General features: G+C 53.8%; 1 protein-coding gene across 1 annotated transcript; it reads left to right on the forward strand.

Annotated features, from left to right (window-relative positions):
* Positions 1-230: 230 nt before the first annotated feature.
* On the forward strand, positions 231-15,417 carry CFAP90 (cilia and flagella associated protein 90). The gene is made up of 3 exons (XM_049648291.1): positions 231-463; positions 13,369-13,485; positions 15,120-15,417. Exons 1-3 carry the CDS (start codon positions 317-319, stop codon positions 15,297-15,299), a joined length of 444 nt encoding a protein of 147 aa, XP_049504248.1. The 5' UTR covers positions 231-316; the 3' UTR covers positions 15,300-15,417.
* Positions 15,418-16,001: the final 584 nt, after the last annotated feature.

Below are 16,001 nucleotides of genomic sequence, written 5' to 3' on the forward strand. Positions count from 1 at the left end.
GAAGGCGCTGATCCCAGAGGCGTCTCCCACCCGGGAACCCCGTCTGCAGCTCGGACTCCAGGGACGCACCTGCGAGGAAACACCCGGGGCTTGGCTGGGGGTGCCTGGAGGACGGAGAAGCGGGGCGGGGAAGTGGGCCGGGGAAGAGCGGAGTGGGGGAGGAGGAGGGGTGGGTCGGAAGCGGGGAGGAGCGGGGAAGGGGAGGGGCCCGCCCCGAAGGGACGCGGTTTCCCGGCGACGCCGAACGCGGGCTCCCAGCTGCCCGCGGGGCCCTCGGCGGGCGGGACCGTCCGCGGGGGCGCTGGACGGGGGTGGCATGGAGGACGACGACGAGGAGATTACCGCCGCCACGCTGCGGATCAAGCCCCGGCCGCTGCCCCTCTCGGCGCTCTCCGCCTTCAGCTACGTCCCGCCGCGGCGCCTGGACCCCAAGGAGCACAGCTACTACTACCGCCTGGGCAAGGTGAGCCGCCCCAGGGAGGGGCTGCGCGTCTGGGCGCGGGGCGGCGAGTCGGAGGGGCTGTGGAGACTGGGAGACGGCAGGAGGCGAGGCGGGAAGGGGGCGGGCGGGGCTTCACTGGCCGGGAGGGGCGGGAGGGGATGGGGCGGGGCTTCACTGCCAGGGATGGGGAGAGGAGGGGTGGGGCGGGTCTTCACCGCCCGGGAGGAGCCGTGGGGAGAGGGCATGGGGGCGGGGCTTCGTTGCCAGGGAGGGGAGGGAGGGGGATGGGGCGGGGCTTCACTGAGAGGGAGGAGCGAATGGGGGGGGAGGGGATGCAGGAGAGGGAGGGTGGAGGCGGGTGTCTTAGCCTGAGAGCCGAATGGAAGTGCGGGGTGGGTAGAGGGAATGCGGGCAAGGCTGCAGAGCAGGGGAGGGGGCTGGAGGAGAGGCGGGATGGGGGCGGGGCTGCAAGAGGTCGGAGCTACCCTTTGGGGGAGGAAGTCCCAGAGTCTGGGGTGCAACTCTGGGGTGGGACTCTGGGGTCGGGGTTGCAAGGGGGGGGGAGGGGTGGGGGCCGGGGCAGGGCTCTACAGTCTGTGAGGACACCTGGGCGAGGAGAGAGGAGACGGGTTAAGGGGGCGTCAGGGTCACAGGGGGAAGGAGGGTGGGAGAGGGCCTTCCTCCCAGGTGCCTAGACCCCAAAGAGAGTAGCTACCATGACCACAAGAGTAAGGTGACACCCCCTCCCACCCTTCACCTAGAGATGGGCACGGGCTGAGCCTGCTGTGTGTGTTGTGGGAGGCATGCTCAGCTGGGATGAGGGTGGGGTGCCAGAATGCTCAACCGCGTTTTCTGAGCTATTTGGGGATGGGTTAGGGTCCCGGTGCTCTTTGGGTTAGGGATTGGGAACGGCTGGGCTTCTAGTACTGCGACCCGGAGCGGCAGGCTGATCGACGCCTCTGCTCAGGATGGAGGAGGGTTTCAGGAGACCTGGGCTGCGCAGCTGGTGGGGTCAGGACTCCCTCTGGGCTCTGCCTGAAAGCGCTCACTGCAGCGACTGCGCCCAGAAAGTCCAGGGTACCGACGCCGCGCTTGGAGGGCCCTCTTGCAAACCGAAGATAACCACAGGCGGTTCTGACCATCCTGCAGGGAAAGCAGGACAGGGAGGCCGCACCAGATTCTGGCCTGGCTCCAGCAGGCACACGCGACTCATGAGAAAAGCCTGCTGGTCTGCGATGGGCCACCATGCAGCCAAAGCAGGGGGAGAAGCCAGAGGAAAAGAAGCAAATTCAGAGCTTGTCAGGAGTCGACGACTGCTTTCGTCAGGCTGTTTTTCCTAAATGTCTCCGATGTTTCTTGCAGTTCAGGCTGCAGGGACATCATTATTAAAAGGATCTCTGGGGTCGCTCAGCCTGCAGGGACAGTGAGTGGCTCAGAGAGGGTATAGGTTAGCCAAGTGCCTAGGAAGAAGGAGGTCTTTCCCTCCTGATGTGTAAGGTGTCCTCACGGAATGACCTTCCTTCTCTTCTCCCCACCCGTCACCCATAGAGCCCACGTGAACCCCCATCCGGATCAGGTCTGCACGCATTCAGGGACTTGTCACCGTGAAATGTCAGAGAACAGAATGTCATGGAGCTTACCCTTACAAACAAAAGCAGAAGCTTCTAGTTTAGACAACTGTTACAGGTTGAATTGTGTGTCCCCCTAAAATTCTTACGTTAGAGTCCTAATCCCAAGCGCCTCAGAATGTGACCTTATTTGGAGACGGGGTCTTTACAGAGGTAATCAGATTCAAGTGAGGTCATTGGGGGGGGGTGCCTCATCCAGTATGACCGGCGCCCTTATGGAAAGGGGACATGACATGCATAGATCGAAGATGAAGGGAAAAGGCAGGGAGAAGACGGCCTTCTACAAGGCAAGGAGAGGAGCTGCGAATAGCTTCTTCCCGCACAGCCCTCGGGAGGAGGGAGCCCTGCCCATACCTTGATCTCAGACTTTCTGCCACCAGAACTGTGAGATAGTACATTTCTCCTGTTTAACACCCCCCCCCCCCCAGTCTGGGTGCTCTGTTTTGGCAGACTGAGCAAACTAACACACGACCTTGGCCAGGAGGCTCTCTTGTATCAGTTAGCTCCTCTCCGCTCGGCTCTGAGCAATATGGAAGGACAGAAGGACAGAAGGAAGAAAGGGACATCCGTGGCCACTCTGCGCATCCCTGTTCGGTGCACTCTTGGCTTGAACGTCCACTGGGAATTAATGCTGGGGTGGATTTAGGGCAACGGTGCCCAACCTCACTGCCACCACGGACCTCCTGTGTTTTCCTCCCATGAGTGATATGTCTTGAAAGAACTTTTATCTGTAAATAATCTCATTTATTAAATGAATTTTACAATTTAAGTATGCAAAACCTGTATCATTGCCAATTTATGATTCAGGGAAAGCGTTACCGCACAGCATGAGAGGAACAGCCAAAAAGCCAGGAATCTTGATGTTTTTAAGATGGTCCGTGCTGTTTTATTGAGAGAACATAAATCTTGTCTGGCTTCCTGACAAAATGAAAAAATTCACAATACACCATTTGGTGTGTACCTCTGAGGAGGCCTGTTAAGTACCACTTTGAGGCTATTCAGAAATAAGATAAAAGGCTAAAGTGGATGGGGTTCAGGATACATATTTATCAGAGACTAAAACCCAGGTTGCAGGTTCCTGCTAAGGTCTCTGGGCAAAAATGGGTTGTGGACGCAGAAGCTCTGAATCCTACCCAGCCACTGCAGCTGTGGGCCCCAGAAAAAGCAGAGCTGAACCCCCGCCCACTGTGGGCCAGCCATTGCCAACGGAAAAGGAGCAGAGTTGAACACGGCAGGTTCACCAATCTGATACGTGACTCTGCCTCTCTGGGGCCAAGATGCAGAGAGATGCCTGATGATATACAAGGTGCCCAGGGCTCTGTATTTGGAGAGAGATCAGGGGTAGGTAAGAAGTATGCTGCTTTAATTCAGGGTTCAACACACAGCGGCCCCTGGGCCAAATGTGGCCCAGAGTCCATTTTCATGAAGTTTTATTACAACAAGATCCCATGCCCATTCGCTTAGTATTATCTCTGGCCACGCGCAGAGTTGGAAACCATGTGACCTGAAAGGCTAAAGCAGTGACTATCTGTATCTTGATAGAAAACCCCTGCTCCAATATATTACTGTACCTGGAAGGTAGGAAAGGGCCTTAGAACAAATTAATGCAAAGTGGAATTTAGGAAAAAAAAAAATTAGTACAGTCTTGATAGCTGGAGTCACAGGCAATTTCAAATCCTCAGGCCTTTCGTGTCACGCAGAAGAAAATGATGCAGCAGAAATATTAACACCTAAATAAAATAGCCCTTAAAAGCATCAAGAAAAACAAAAGGCATTTCGAAGTATATTTGCAAGATAGCCACCAATGGGAATAATGTCCCCCTGGGGATTGTATGAACTAGTATTTAATCAGCTGCAGAACTCCAGAGGCTGATTCTCTACCATGAGATCATTTGGACTGAAGACGATGATTTGGCATCACAAATTTGCTAAAGGACTCAGCTGCTCCTAAGTGAATTGTAAATCTGGGTCCTACTCGAAGCTGAGAAGACAAAGGGCAGAATTAGCTCTTCAGTCGATTACCGTGTGACACATCTAGTAATTAATTAGTTAGCACAGGCCAACAAGTCTTGGGTAAAAATATTGGCTCCGCATTCCTAGCTGTGCAGATTGCGCAAGGCACGATCTCCTTGGGTCACTTCGCCCATCTATGAAACAGTACCAGCTTCACGGGGCCAGTAATGACGATTAATTTAATTAATAGAGGTGAAGTGGCACACAGTAAGCCCAATGTAAGCAGAGCTATTATTCGCTTTTGTTAGTGATTATTAGTTTCTTGTCACTGAGGTTTGGTTCCCAGCCAGTGTCTTACATCCTGCACCCCTGATTGCTGTCAGAGGCATATGCAGGTGAGGCAGGTAACTGAGAGTCATTCTGGTGGTTTCTAATCTATGGGGTCTCCCCCTGGGAGACCCCAAAGTTAAGGCCCTCAATGCGGCATGCTTATTTAAAGCCCCAGTAATGCCTTGGATCTTGAGACAAATTTGTCATCTAAAGCTGCCAGCTAAAATGTGATCAACTCCTGCACGGCTCCCGAGGGGCCTCTAGCAGTGTGGGCTTTTCCTATAAAATACTGTTCAGGAGGCAGCAAGGCAGATTCAGTTCAATGAGGTTTTTGAATTACTTTTTTCCTTCTTCTGCCTCGTGCAACATTTCTGCTACTGAAATGGAAAAGCTAAGTCGAAGGACAATGCCCTTTTATGGAAGATTTGATGAAGTTTCGCAAAATCTAAGAGCTACATTAAAAATAATTCTTAGGGGGTTTTAGAATATGCTTTCCCTCGTGGTGAGCTGCAGTGTGGACAGCCTGTCTTGAGTGAAGCTTTGCTCAGAAAGCCCCACCTTAGCTTTAGGGAGATTAGCTGACTTTGCTCGTCCGTGTGTGATGGAGACACAGAGGCTAGGGGCTCTTTCTTTACCCTCCTGATCGCCCACCTGCCCTTCACTGAATGCAGCCGAGGGGAGACCACAAGCCGGGGAGGGGCAGAAAGAGGAGGACAGAGGATCCCAAGCAGGCTCTGCACTGAAAGGCTGGCAGCAGGGAGCCCGATGCGGAGCTTGAACTCAGGAACCTGCGAGATCGTGACCCGAGCCAAAGTCAGACGCCTAACCAACTGAGCCACCCAGGTGCCCCTGAAGGTTTACTTAATTATCTTGCTGCTTTTTCTTCCCACTACACTATGAGCTCCATAAGGACGGCAATCGCTCTCTGTCCTCAGCGGCCTGAACAGTGCCCGTCTCATAGTTGGTGCTTGGTAAGTACCTGCTGCATGAACGAAAGAGGAATAAATGGGGTGCGGATTTTTAAAAAATGTTTAGTTTTGAGCGAACGAGCAGGGGAAAGGGGCAGAGAGAGAGCCAAGCCCAGCACGGAGCCCATCCAGGGGCTCGATCTCACCACCATGAGATCGTGACCTGAGTTGATATCAAGAGTCAGACACTTAGCCGACTGAGCCACCTGGGTGGCTTTTAAAACCAAGTCATGGGGCGCCTGGGTGGCTCAGTCGGTTAAGCGGCCGACTTCGGCTCAGGTCATGATCTCGCGGTCCGTGAGTTCGAGCCCCGCGTCGGGCTCTGTGCTGACCGCTCAGAGCCTGGAGCCTGTTTCAGATTCTGTGTCTCCCTCTCTCTGCCCCTCCCCTGTTCATGCTCTGTCTCTCTCTGTCTCAAAAATAAATAAAACATTAAAAAAAAAATTTTTAAAACCAAGTCACAAGATCAGTCCCTGAGCCTAAATAGAGGTCCCGTTTGGGATTATCTGCCTTTTTGGGTATCCTTGGCCTTGAGCTGCTCCTCAGGGATCAAAATTGGGAGTAGATGCCCTTGCTTCTCCCAAATCTGGGCTGGCTGTGTCTTCCCTGTCCAGTGACCTGCCCCTTGGTAGGGGGTGGGGCTGAATAGGGCAGGTAGAGAGTAGCAAGGGGCAGGCAGGTCACCCCAGGGAAGCAGGACGGAAACACCCAGAGGGTGGAGTCAGTGTTCCTGCCACCCATGTGACCACGTGGGGCGTGGCTTTCCGCCGTGTGCATACAAATGCACGGATAGGTGTCTAACTTTGTTTACAAGAACATGTTCACACACAGATCACACAACTGCACATGTATATTTGCAGCTTGCTCTTTGCATGTCATAATACATCTCAGACAGTTTTTCCAGAACTGTCCCCATTTAAGGAGCACAACGACACAAGAAAAGGAGCAGCATTATCTCCAATATATTTGGCCAAGAGGAACAGCTTCGACTCGAGCGGCAGCCCCCGTGGCTCATCCTTCCTCCTGTGATGTGGACAGCTGGGGGCCAGGGATGGGGGGCAGAGGGGGGCGGTGGGGGGCTGGTGTCAGTGTAAGAGAGAACAGCTGGGTCCGAGTCTCCTCTTGGAGACAAAGTGAGCGGACAGACTGATGCAGAACCCCGACCTGGAGCACACTTCCAGGATGAAACACACGCAGAGGGAGGCGCTGGTTCATTTCAGCTCAAGGGTAGGTTTGGGGCGCAACCCCCGCCAGCAACAGATCCACTGTAGTGAAGTCGTGAAGGGGGCGCCTGGGTGGCCCCGTGGGTTGGGCGTCCGACTCTTGATTTCGGCACAGGTCGTGATCGCGGGGTCTTGGGATCCAGCACCGAGTCGGGCTCCACGCTGAGCGTGGAGCCTGCTTAAGATTCTCTCCCTCTCTCTGTCTCCCTTGCTCTCTGCCCCTCCCCCATTCACTCTCTCGCTCAAAAAATAAATATAAAATTAAAAAGCAGTGAAGATAATGCCTTATCAAGACTGCTTATGATATGATAGGATTCTTATTAAATTGTTAAAATGTTCAGATTATTGGAAAAGTTCTGAAAATTCCCCAAACTCGTGATCCTAATGCACCAGGAGAGGAAACAGAACCTTTGCCACAGAGGAACCAGAGAATAGCTGAGTATTGTCCTCCTAAAAGAACTAGCACGTCCTGTCCTCGACAAGCTACACTCCTTCTGAGAATAGACTTTTGAATGATGTTAAAATTAATGAAGATGTCCTCATTAAGCTTCACATACCGCTGGACTCCCAAGGACAAGCACTGGACTTATCAGAAGTAAAATGAGGCCCTTATGAATCAAAGGAAACCCTTTGGATCGCCTCGGGAATTTCTGTTTTTACGAGGAGGTCGCACAGCTCTGGGTAGGCAAACGGTGACTGGAAGCCTCAAGATGAGAGGTAACAGTACCGTGCCCCCGAAGAGAGGAAACGAACAAGCCCGGTCATAGCTTGATTACTGTTTTAGTCAAGGTGGGCTGGGCTGTGCTCTGGGAACAAATGGACCTTGAACCCCAAGAGCCTTAACCACCCGTGTGTCCTATATCGCAGTCTGCTCATGCTCACAACAAAGAGCCAATTTGTAGCATTTCGTCTGAACTCTGCATTCAGTTGGAAGCCTGAAATCGGCCACGGTGAGAATGCTTATACTGCAGAAATTGGCAAATGCCACACATCGGGTCTTTTTTGTCCAGAGAGTGGCTGGTTAACCTAAGCCCACCACTGGCCTTATGCATATAACACATAACAAAAAGCGTGTTTCTTTTTCACATGTAGCCCAATGTGTGTGTTTCTCCTGCCTGGACTTCTAATTCTTCTTCTTCTTTTTTTTTTAAATTTTTTAAAATGTTTATTTATTTTTGAGAGAGAGAGAAAGACAGAGTGCAAGTGGGACAGAGAGAGAGGGAGACAGAATCTGAAGCAGGCTCCAGGCTCTGAGCTGTCAGCACAGAGCCCCGACACGGGGCTCGAACTCATGAGCCATGAGACCTTGACCTGAGCCGAAGTCGGACGCTTAACCTGCTGAACCACCCAGATGCCCCAGCCCAGCTTTCTTTTTTTTTTTTTATAAATATTTTTTCAATGTATTTTTTTGAGAAAGAGAGACCGAGCACAAGTGGGAGGGACAGAGAGAAAGGGAGACACAGGATCTGAAGCAGGCTCCAGGCTCTGAGTTATCAGCACAGAGCCCGCCGTGGGCTCGAACTTCAAGATAATGACCTGAGCCGAAGTCAGACGCCCAACTGACTGAGCCACCCAGGCACCCCCCCCCCCGCGCTTGCTTAATACAGTAACTGGGGAACCAGATTCCTCCTTTTTAGTGGTTCCACTCTTGCCAGGGCCTGGGGATCTTTGGGATCTTGCGGTCCTTTACTGGATCCTTTGAACTGGCTGGCCAAAGAGCATGGAGAGACAGCATGGAGGGCACACATGAGAGCTCTTATGGACCAAGCCTAGATGGTGATGCCCATTGGCTTCACCCACAATTCTTTGCCAGAACTAGTAAGTGGGATGGAGACTGGCCACTGCAGTCTTCTGTTTATTCTGGAAGAGGCCATGTGTTTGGTGAGCACATAATATTACCCCTGCCTGAGTGCCATATGGAAATGTATTGATTTCCTTTCTCTTAGTTCTTTCTTTCTTGCAGAGTTTACCTGGCTTGGACCAACAATGGAGAGTCCGTTTATATTTGAATGGTCTGAAAGGGAGGAGAAAAGAAACGATTCGGGTCCCCGTTTGCTGGGAATCTTCCCCCAGTTATTTGTGGCAGAGCGTGCGTAATGTCTGGTAGGAGGCACGGGGAGCAGCAGAAGCCCACAACCGGGAGGATGTGCCCTTGTAGACTGTAGGCCAGGACTGCTTGTGGTAGTCATGAGAAACGAGGTCTGCTGCAGTGAACAACAGCCTCCAAAGTCTCAATGTCCTAAGTAAGACTCACTTCTCATGTTAAATGTCCAACGGGGATCAGAGGGATGGCTCTGCCCAGGATAGTCACTCAGCAACTGCTGTGGAAGCTTCCGGAGTCCCCAAAGGCTTCTGCCTGAGAAGTCCCATGTGACCCCCCCGCTCATAGTTCATTGCTTAGATCTGGTCACATGGCTTAACTCGCCCAAAGGAGCAGAGATTAATCCTCTGCGGAGTCAGGAGCAGAGCAGAATGGAACATTGGTGATGTCTACCAAGCCGGTTGTCTGGGTTGAGTGGTTTAGCAACTCAGTTTACCCGGAGCACAGCGCTCTGGGATTGGGTCTCCGGCCCCGCTGCAGGGCCCTTTGTTTTATCTCCATTCTTACCTTCCATTGTTCAAAACATGACTACCCAGTATGGGTGTTGGAGCTGCCGTAACAAAGTGCCACAGACCAGGGGCTAAGCCACAGAAATTTATTGTCTCCCGGTTCTGGAGGCCAGGAGTCCAAATCAGCGTGGCGGCAAGGTTGGTCCCTTCTAAGGTCATGAGGGAGAGTCTGTTCCAGGCCACTCTCCTTCGTCTGTAGATGGCCATCTCCTCCCTGTGTCTCCTTGTGTCATCTTCTCTCTCCCTGTGTATCAGTGTCTGTTTCTGAACTTCTTTTATAAGGACACCAGTGCTGTTGGATTAGGTATGACCGCGTCTTAACTAATTACGTTTTCGGCATCCTGATTTCTAAATCACCTTCTGAGATCCTGGGGGTCAGGACTTCAACATAGGAATTTGGGGGGGGGGTGCAATTCAACCCACAACACCCAGGGAGGTGGCTGCCCTGGGACTCCGGCCACAGTGGTGCAGCGCCCCCTACGATGAGTTCGGCAACGTCCCCATCCCGCGTGATCCCAGGAGGGAGCCGATCCCTCCTGGCCGGTGCCCCTGTACTTTGGGCGCCCCTCTGTGGCTCCCTGTGTATCACCTGCTGTTGTTTAATTAATGAGTTTATTTCCATCCTCAGCCTGTGGTCTCCTCCAAGGTAGGGACTCCCTCTTCCTGTCCTGGAGCCTCGCTGGGTGCCTGACACAATAGTTAGAGTGACGTGCTTTGCAGGTCGAAGAGTGAAGGCTTCCGCTCCATATGTACACACAGCCCAGAGCTACAGGCAAGTTATTTTGCAGTGTTAGGAGCAGGGGCCCGGGGGGGGGGGGGGGGGGGGGGGGGGACCAAAGGCAAGCCATCAGACAGCACAACCAGAATGAGATCATACTACGTTTTAACAGCCCTCAAAATGCAAAGGGGCAAAGGGAGATTACCAGAGAGGCAGCAAATGGGCTCGTTTGCTCAACGTCTTGCTTGAGAGAGGAAATCTCTGGAGAGATTTTAATAGCAAAATAATAGTAAACCCAGAAGCTCTGTTTTGTGATAGCATCTAAATCCAGACTGGCTTTTATTCATGTCATTTTGCTTCCAACCGTAAAGGAATGAAAGACAAAAGGAAAGGAGAAAGATGAATAATTAAAATTTAGCAAAAGACAGATTTTCAGTTTGATTAGAAGTTGACGACGGACAGTCACGTTGCTCAGTGAGGCTGCCTGCCTGCCGGTCGATTTCTCCCCCTTATTTTTCGGTGATAGGACAATTCATTTTTACTCTAGAAAGTAGTAAGTAGGCAAAATCGCTGCAAAGGAGAGAAAGAGAGACTCCGATCACACCCCATGGGTGCAGGGAGCCCTCATACAGACTGCTCTAACATACGGCAAGACTGGATTCTGGTGAGCAACTCAGGGGAACTGAGGCACATGGCTTCTCCGAGCGCTGCTTGTGTGGAGTATTTCCGGGGAGCTGAGAATGTGGACAGCTCACCACAGGGGGCTTCCCCAGCGCAGGGAACAAAGTGAGGCAACCTTGCCTCCCTCATTCAGGAAGCACTGATCGCTTTCTCACTCAGTTCCGGTGTTCATTCTTCTGTCCTCGGAGTCCGGCTCCCAGGACACGTCCAGGACCTCCAGGGGGCTCACTCCGTTCGGGAGGGTCAGGCCTGCATGGGAACCACCTGCACAGGAGGACAGCGCGAGCCAGTAGGTCCCAGAGGAGCCCCTGTTCCCCCTGGCCCCTGCTGGCAGGGCTGTCCCTCAGGCCTGGGGGCTGCTGGTCACCCACATGGAGCCGGGTGGGAACTGATGGCCCAGAGATCGTGGGTGCAGACCGTGGCCCAGAGATCTGAGGGTGCCGCTGCCGCCCAGGTGCTCAGTCCGGGCAGCAGGTGTTTCTGTTACAGACCGGAGCTGCCGTCCCTGAAACACACCCAATGCACGGGGTCCGCCAGGCCAGGCGGGATTCGGGTGGCAATGTGACAGCCACATCATGACCACGATCCCAGCTCCAGTTCCTGTGTGGAAAGGGGTGCTGTGGGGGTGATGGGGTATTCAGTCACTGCCCAGGTCGGCCTTCTGGCCTCAGCCGGACCTGGCCAGTAGCTCCGAACCCCAAAAGGAAGGGTCTGCATGGAGGTGCCTCCCCTTGCAAAGGCCAGAATGCCCCTTTGGGGGATTTACGTCCCGCCATCCTGGCAGAGCGTGTGGTGTACCTGAGCCTCTCCTGTGTCACTGCAGAGCCCTCTGGCCTGGTGGCTTCCCTAAAAATGCTGCAAAGCTTGCTCACCAACTCCAGGCTAGAAGCCAGCTCCCAGCCGATGCCATCAGCGTCTCCTTCTGCAGACATCCTACACTGCATGTTAAAGATATTGAGATTTCTCTATCCTTCCTACAGGTTTTTTTTTTTTTTTAAGTCTTAATTTTATTTGATTATCAAATGTCTGATTTTTATATAACCCAAGTGATTGATATTTTCTTTGTGACATTTTCCCCAATGCTTTGACGCGTAGGAAGTCCCTTATGGATTTTCTCTTCCCATGTTTTTATAACCCGTCCAGAATTTACTTTTGACTATAATGCGATTTGAAGATCCAAGTTTATTGTTCTTCCCAAACAGCTAGCCAAGTTTTGCAACAGCAAATGCTGAAGAATGTAGCACCTCCCCGCTGAATTGGGCTTTTTGTTTTTCGGACCCTGGATAGATGAGCTATCCCATAGGCGGCCTTCAGGACAAGTGAAGGCCAAGGCCAGCCAACCCAGTGCGTGGACAGACCCAGGGGCCCGCAGGTGACAGAGGACGATGCCAACAAGAAGCTCCTGCATGGTGACCTCATTAAATGACCACCGGGGCTCAGACTCCACGAGCCAGGCGTCCTGCCCCCGAGTGGCTCAGAGTGAGTCTGCACTTCATAAGCCAGGATTCCAGCAGCCGCTGAATACGTGCCTCGGGCATGTCGCCATTGGAATTCTTAGGAACCTAAGACAACAATCCCGAAAGCTCGCCTTGTTTCCCGAACTAGATGGTTCACTGCACCAGGACGGTGGCCACGTGCCTGAGCTTTCCACTTCCCGGGCAGGAGCGGTGCGTGTGCACGGGACGGGACCTGTGAGGGAGGTGTCAGGGTGGGAAATGGCATGTGGTCACTTCCATTGCTACTAGCTGCTCTGAGTCCCAGCCGGCGAGAGCGGGCTGCCCGTGCCTTCCAACAGACTAAGCACATGTTGTGCGTCCCTGGCGCTGTTGACCTTCTGCTTCCGAGTCCTGCACTCGGAGGATTGCTCCTAGCGTCGCTCCCGGGGAGAGCGAGCGAGCAAGCACAGGTGAGCTACCCCGTACCCCCAAATGCCAGCGGCATGGCGTGCCTGGGTTTGCTGCTGGAGGGTTCAAGGCACCCGGCCCTCGGCGCGGGAGCAGAAAGGACAGGCCTGACGTGCGGGTCAAGATCAAAGACGAGCTGACACATGGATCTCTTTCCCTTTTATCAGGTCCCAAGTGAGGCAGACGGATTTTTGTACGAAGAGAAACCTGGGATGGAACGGTGGACGAATGAAACGGGATCCTTTTCTAATGCATCAAAGCTGTGTGTGCACGCGCATTGTATACATACGCCTGATATGTGTGCAAATACTATACATATGTATATATCATATAGAAAATAAGTATAGTCATGCATTCATGAGTTACATTCATAAGAGCTACCACATCTGATTAAAGAAAATATTTCCGTCTCTCCGGAGACAGATTTGTACTAGGTGCCCACCTGTTGGGTAGGAACTTAGGGATATTTCTGTTTAATTGTATTGTCCAGTGTTTGGCTATGGTTAAGTTTTTAACGCAGTGCAAGCTTATTGTAGGAAATCTGAGAACTATGAGAAAGGTGGCGATGAGGAGAAAACACATATATTGAGTGGGTCACTGTTACTTTAAGGCTGTGCGCCTGGGTCAAGGTCAAGGAGGGATCTGTAGGAGGTGCAGGAAAAGAGCCACGGAGATGTCCCCGCCTCACGGGGCCTCTGGAGGACCTGCTTCGCTGGCGGGGGGCCCGGCCTCCTGCTCTGGTCGTGGAGGGTGCTCTGGGGTGACCTTCCCGAGCACATGCTCAGTGCAGATGGGAAACTGCACGTCTCCACCGTCCATCGGGGGAGAGGCCTGGCTGCCGGTGTCCCGGAGCGCTTCTGTGGCCCAGTCCTCCAGTAGACCCGTGCCTTTCTTTCTCGTTTTGTCCCCAGACAGGAATCATTTCCTTGTATGACTGTGTTTTTGACAAGAGCCCAGGCTACAATCAGAAGTTGCACCGAGATGACAGAGAACATGCAAAAAGCCTGGGGCTTCACGTGAACGAGGAGGTAATGTTGAGACAGGCTGTCGACAAAGCGCGAACAGAGCCGCTGCGCCTGTGCGTCTATCCCGCAGCGAGCTGGGCGCGCTGCCTTCACCCCTGCGTGCGCCCTCCTCTCCCTCACCGGGGCCGGCACTGACACTAGGCCGATACCGGCTCCCTGTCTGGTCGTGTTTCCGCGCATTAGTCTTTATGACTCTGTTGTTGAGTTTACTTAATTTAATGAGGCAAAACTAAGAAGTTGTTTTCAACAGATAGAGCAGGTGTTTGCTTAACTGCTGAGTCCTGGCTGTCACAGCTCTTCGGAGGACCCCGGCCCTGCCAGGGAGGGAACCACACCCTAGTTTAGGTACCGGCCTCGAACCTTCACAGATGGGGAGGCTTCTGCTTTATCTTTGCACGATTTTCTGACAGCATAGGCTTGGCCTGTGGTCAGCCGCCCCAGTGTGTGAGCAGAGGCAGGAGCAAAGCTCGTTGCCTGGGGAAGGGAGGTCTGTACCACAGCAGGTGCCGGGGCTGAGGAGGCTGTGTGGCTCCTTAGCAGTGAGACCTTCTTGGGGCCTTTCCGCACTCGGACATCGTCTCTGCGGAGTCTGATCTGAGGACAGTGTGTTTATGAAGAGCCGGGTGCTGAGTAAATATCATCAGCTTTTCTACGATACACAGAAGGCAGAATGGAGAAGCCTCCAGTGGGCTCTCTCTCTCTCTCTCTCTCCCCCCCCCCCCCCCATCAGCAGATTTTGGCCTGGGGCTGCTATTGTTAAAGAATGCCCCAGGTCACTTCCAGGGAGACTATTTCACTGTGGAATTAAGTGAGGAACTCTGAAGTATTACTACTTAAGTCACAGACATGAAGTTTTTTTCTACTGTTTTTGTTTATGTGAATTCACTCCAAGTGGGTAGTAAGGCTCGTGCTTTCCTGTCTTAAGAACACGCCTGGCCCGCTTGTACCCGGCCCGAGTTTGAGCACCCCCCCCCCCGCCCCCGGCCCTGCACTGAGCCTAAGGGGAGAAGACAACTGTCCCTGTCCTCTCAGAGCTCACATTCCTATGAGGAAATGAAAAATGAAGTCATACAAATAAGGAACTGAATTCCAGGTGGTGATGGGAGGTATGCAGAGAAATGAGGCCTTTTAAGGGGGCAGGGAAAGTGCGAGGCGATTGGGGAGCTGTGAGGTGAGGGGGCCCAGGGAGATGAGGGGTCACAGATATGAGGGGGCCGGAAAGATAAGACGGAACCAGGGAGATGGGGTGCTGGGGAGATAGGGAGTGGGGAGATGATAGGTGGAGGGTGGAAAGATTTGGGAAAAGAGAGAAGGCAGGAGGGGAGACAGGCAGACAGGAGGAGCGCGGGAGGAGGGAGGGCGGGAGGGAGAACGGAGCCTGAGGTCAGAGGGCACGTGGCACCCCGTGCCACGTCTTCGCCTTTCCTCTGGGTGACGTGAAAGACTTGGGGACAACGAGGGGCTCTGAGCACAAGGGGCAGGCGTGACGTGGTTCAGGAGGTCCCCGTGGCATCACGGAACCCGGGTGTGCCGGACGCAGAGGTGCAGCGGGCCGGGTGGACACAGCCTCCAGGACCCGAGGTGGGTCGTGCGAACAAGTGGGCGGAGCTGACCCCGTGTTCTGGTCACCCCGCCAGGAGCGCCAGCGGCCCGTGGCAGTGCTGACGTCCTCTGTCTACGGGAGACGCATCCACCAGCCCGTGGAGCCCCTGAACCGAGACCACGGCCGCGCCAACCTCGTGAAGGCGGACTTCTACAGGAAGAACGACATCCCCGGCATCAAGAGCCCCGGCTTTGGCCACGTTTCTCCAGCCTGACGGCCCCTGCCGTGGCCTGGACGGCAGGTGGCACAGACGGGCAGCGCCTGGACCTTGTTTCCCCCGCCACGGGGGCCACGGAGCCCGCTTGAAGCCACTTGCGCCTGGACGGGGGGGGGGGGGGGGGGGGGCGGAACTGGCCCTGAGGCCGCTTTCCCTCACGTGGCCTGCGGTGACAACCCCGTGATCACCACGTCGTGGGATCGCATCCTCAGAAATGATGCTCGAGACTGAGCCACTGCGGGCACGTGAATAAAAGGAAAACTTCCCACTTGATCACGGTCGGGTGACTTTGTCCACTGCCTCCCCGGGGAGGCGCTCGGGGCCTGCACACCCTCTCTCACCAGGATGGAAACGCTGTTGCCTATTGGCGCACACGCTGCTTCTTGAGTTTTCCTTCCTCCAAGAGGAGGTGTAATGAAATCGCCTTTCGGGACAATTGCAGTCTAGATACAACATTGTCCCCCCATACAGAGGTCTGAGCCGTAAATAACAGGAGTTTGCACAATTGAGGGCAAAACCCTAGTTGGGACGGGTGGCCCCAAGGCTGGCAAGGTGACGTCACTCCTCACTGCAGAAGCAAAGGTCACGGGAAGAGAGAGACTGGGCTTTGACGTTCAACAGGCTTGGGTAAGATTGGGCTCCTGCATTTTCCAGCGGCACGGTACGGGCCCGTTGTCTCCCCTAGGCGCGCCCACATTT

The sequence above is a fragment of the Panthera uncia genome, assembly GCF_023721935.1.
Source record: "Panthera uncia isolate 11264 chromosome A1 unlocalized genomic scaffold, Puncia_PCG_1.0 HiC_scaffold_17, whole genome shotgun sequence".
Lineage (NCBI taxonomy): Eukaryota > Metazoa > Chordata > Mammalia > Carnivora > Felidae > Panthera > Panthera uncia.

What these genes read in the sequence shown, in the direction of transcription:
- CFAP90 (XM_049648291.1), top strand. Translation starts at nt 317, where the DNA reads ATGGAGGACGACGACGAGGAGATTACCGCCGCCACGCTGCGGATCAAG. An exon ending in ACTACTACCGCCTGGGCAAG is followed by an intron (nt 464 to 13,368) that starts GTGAGCCGCCCC and finishes TTTTGTCCCCAG; the next exon opens with ACAGGAATCATTTCCTTGTA. An exon ending in GGCTTCACGTGAACGAGGAG is followed by an intron (nt 13,486 to 15,119) that starts GTAATGTTGAGA and finishes TCACCCCGCCAG; the next exon opens with GAGCGCCAGCGGCCCGTGGC.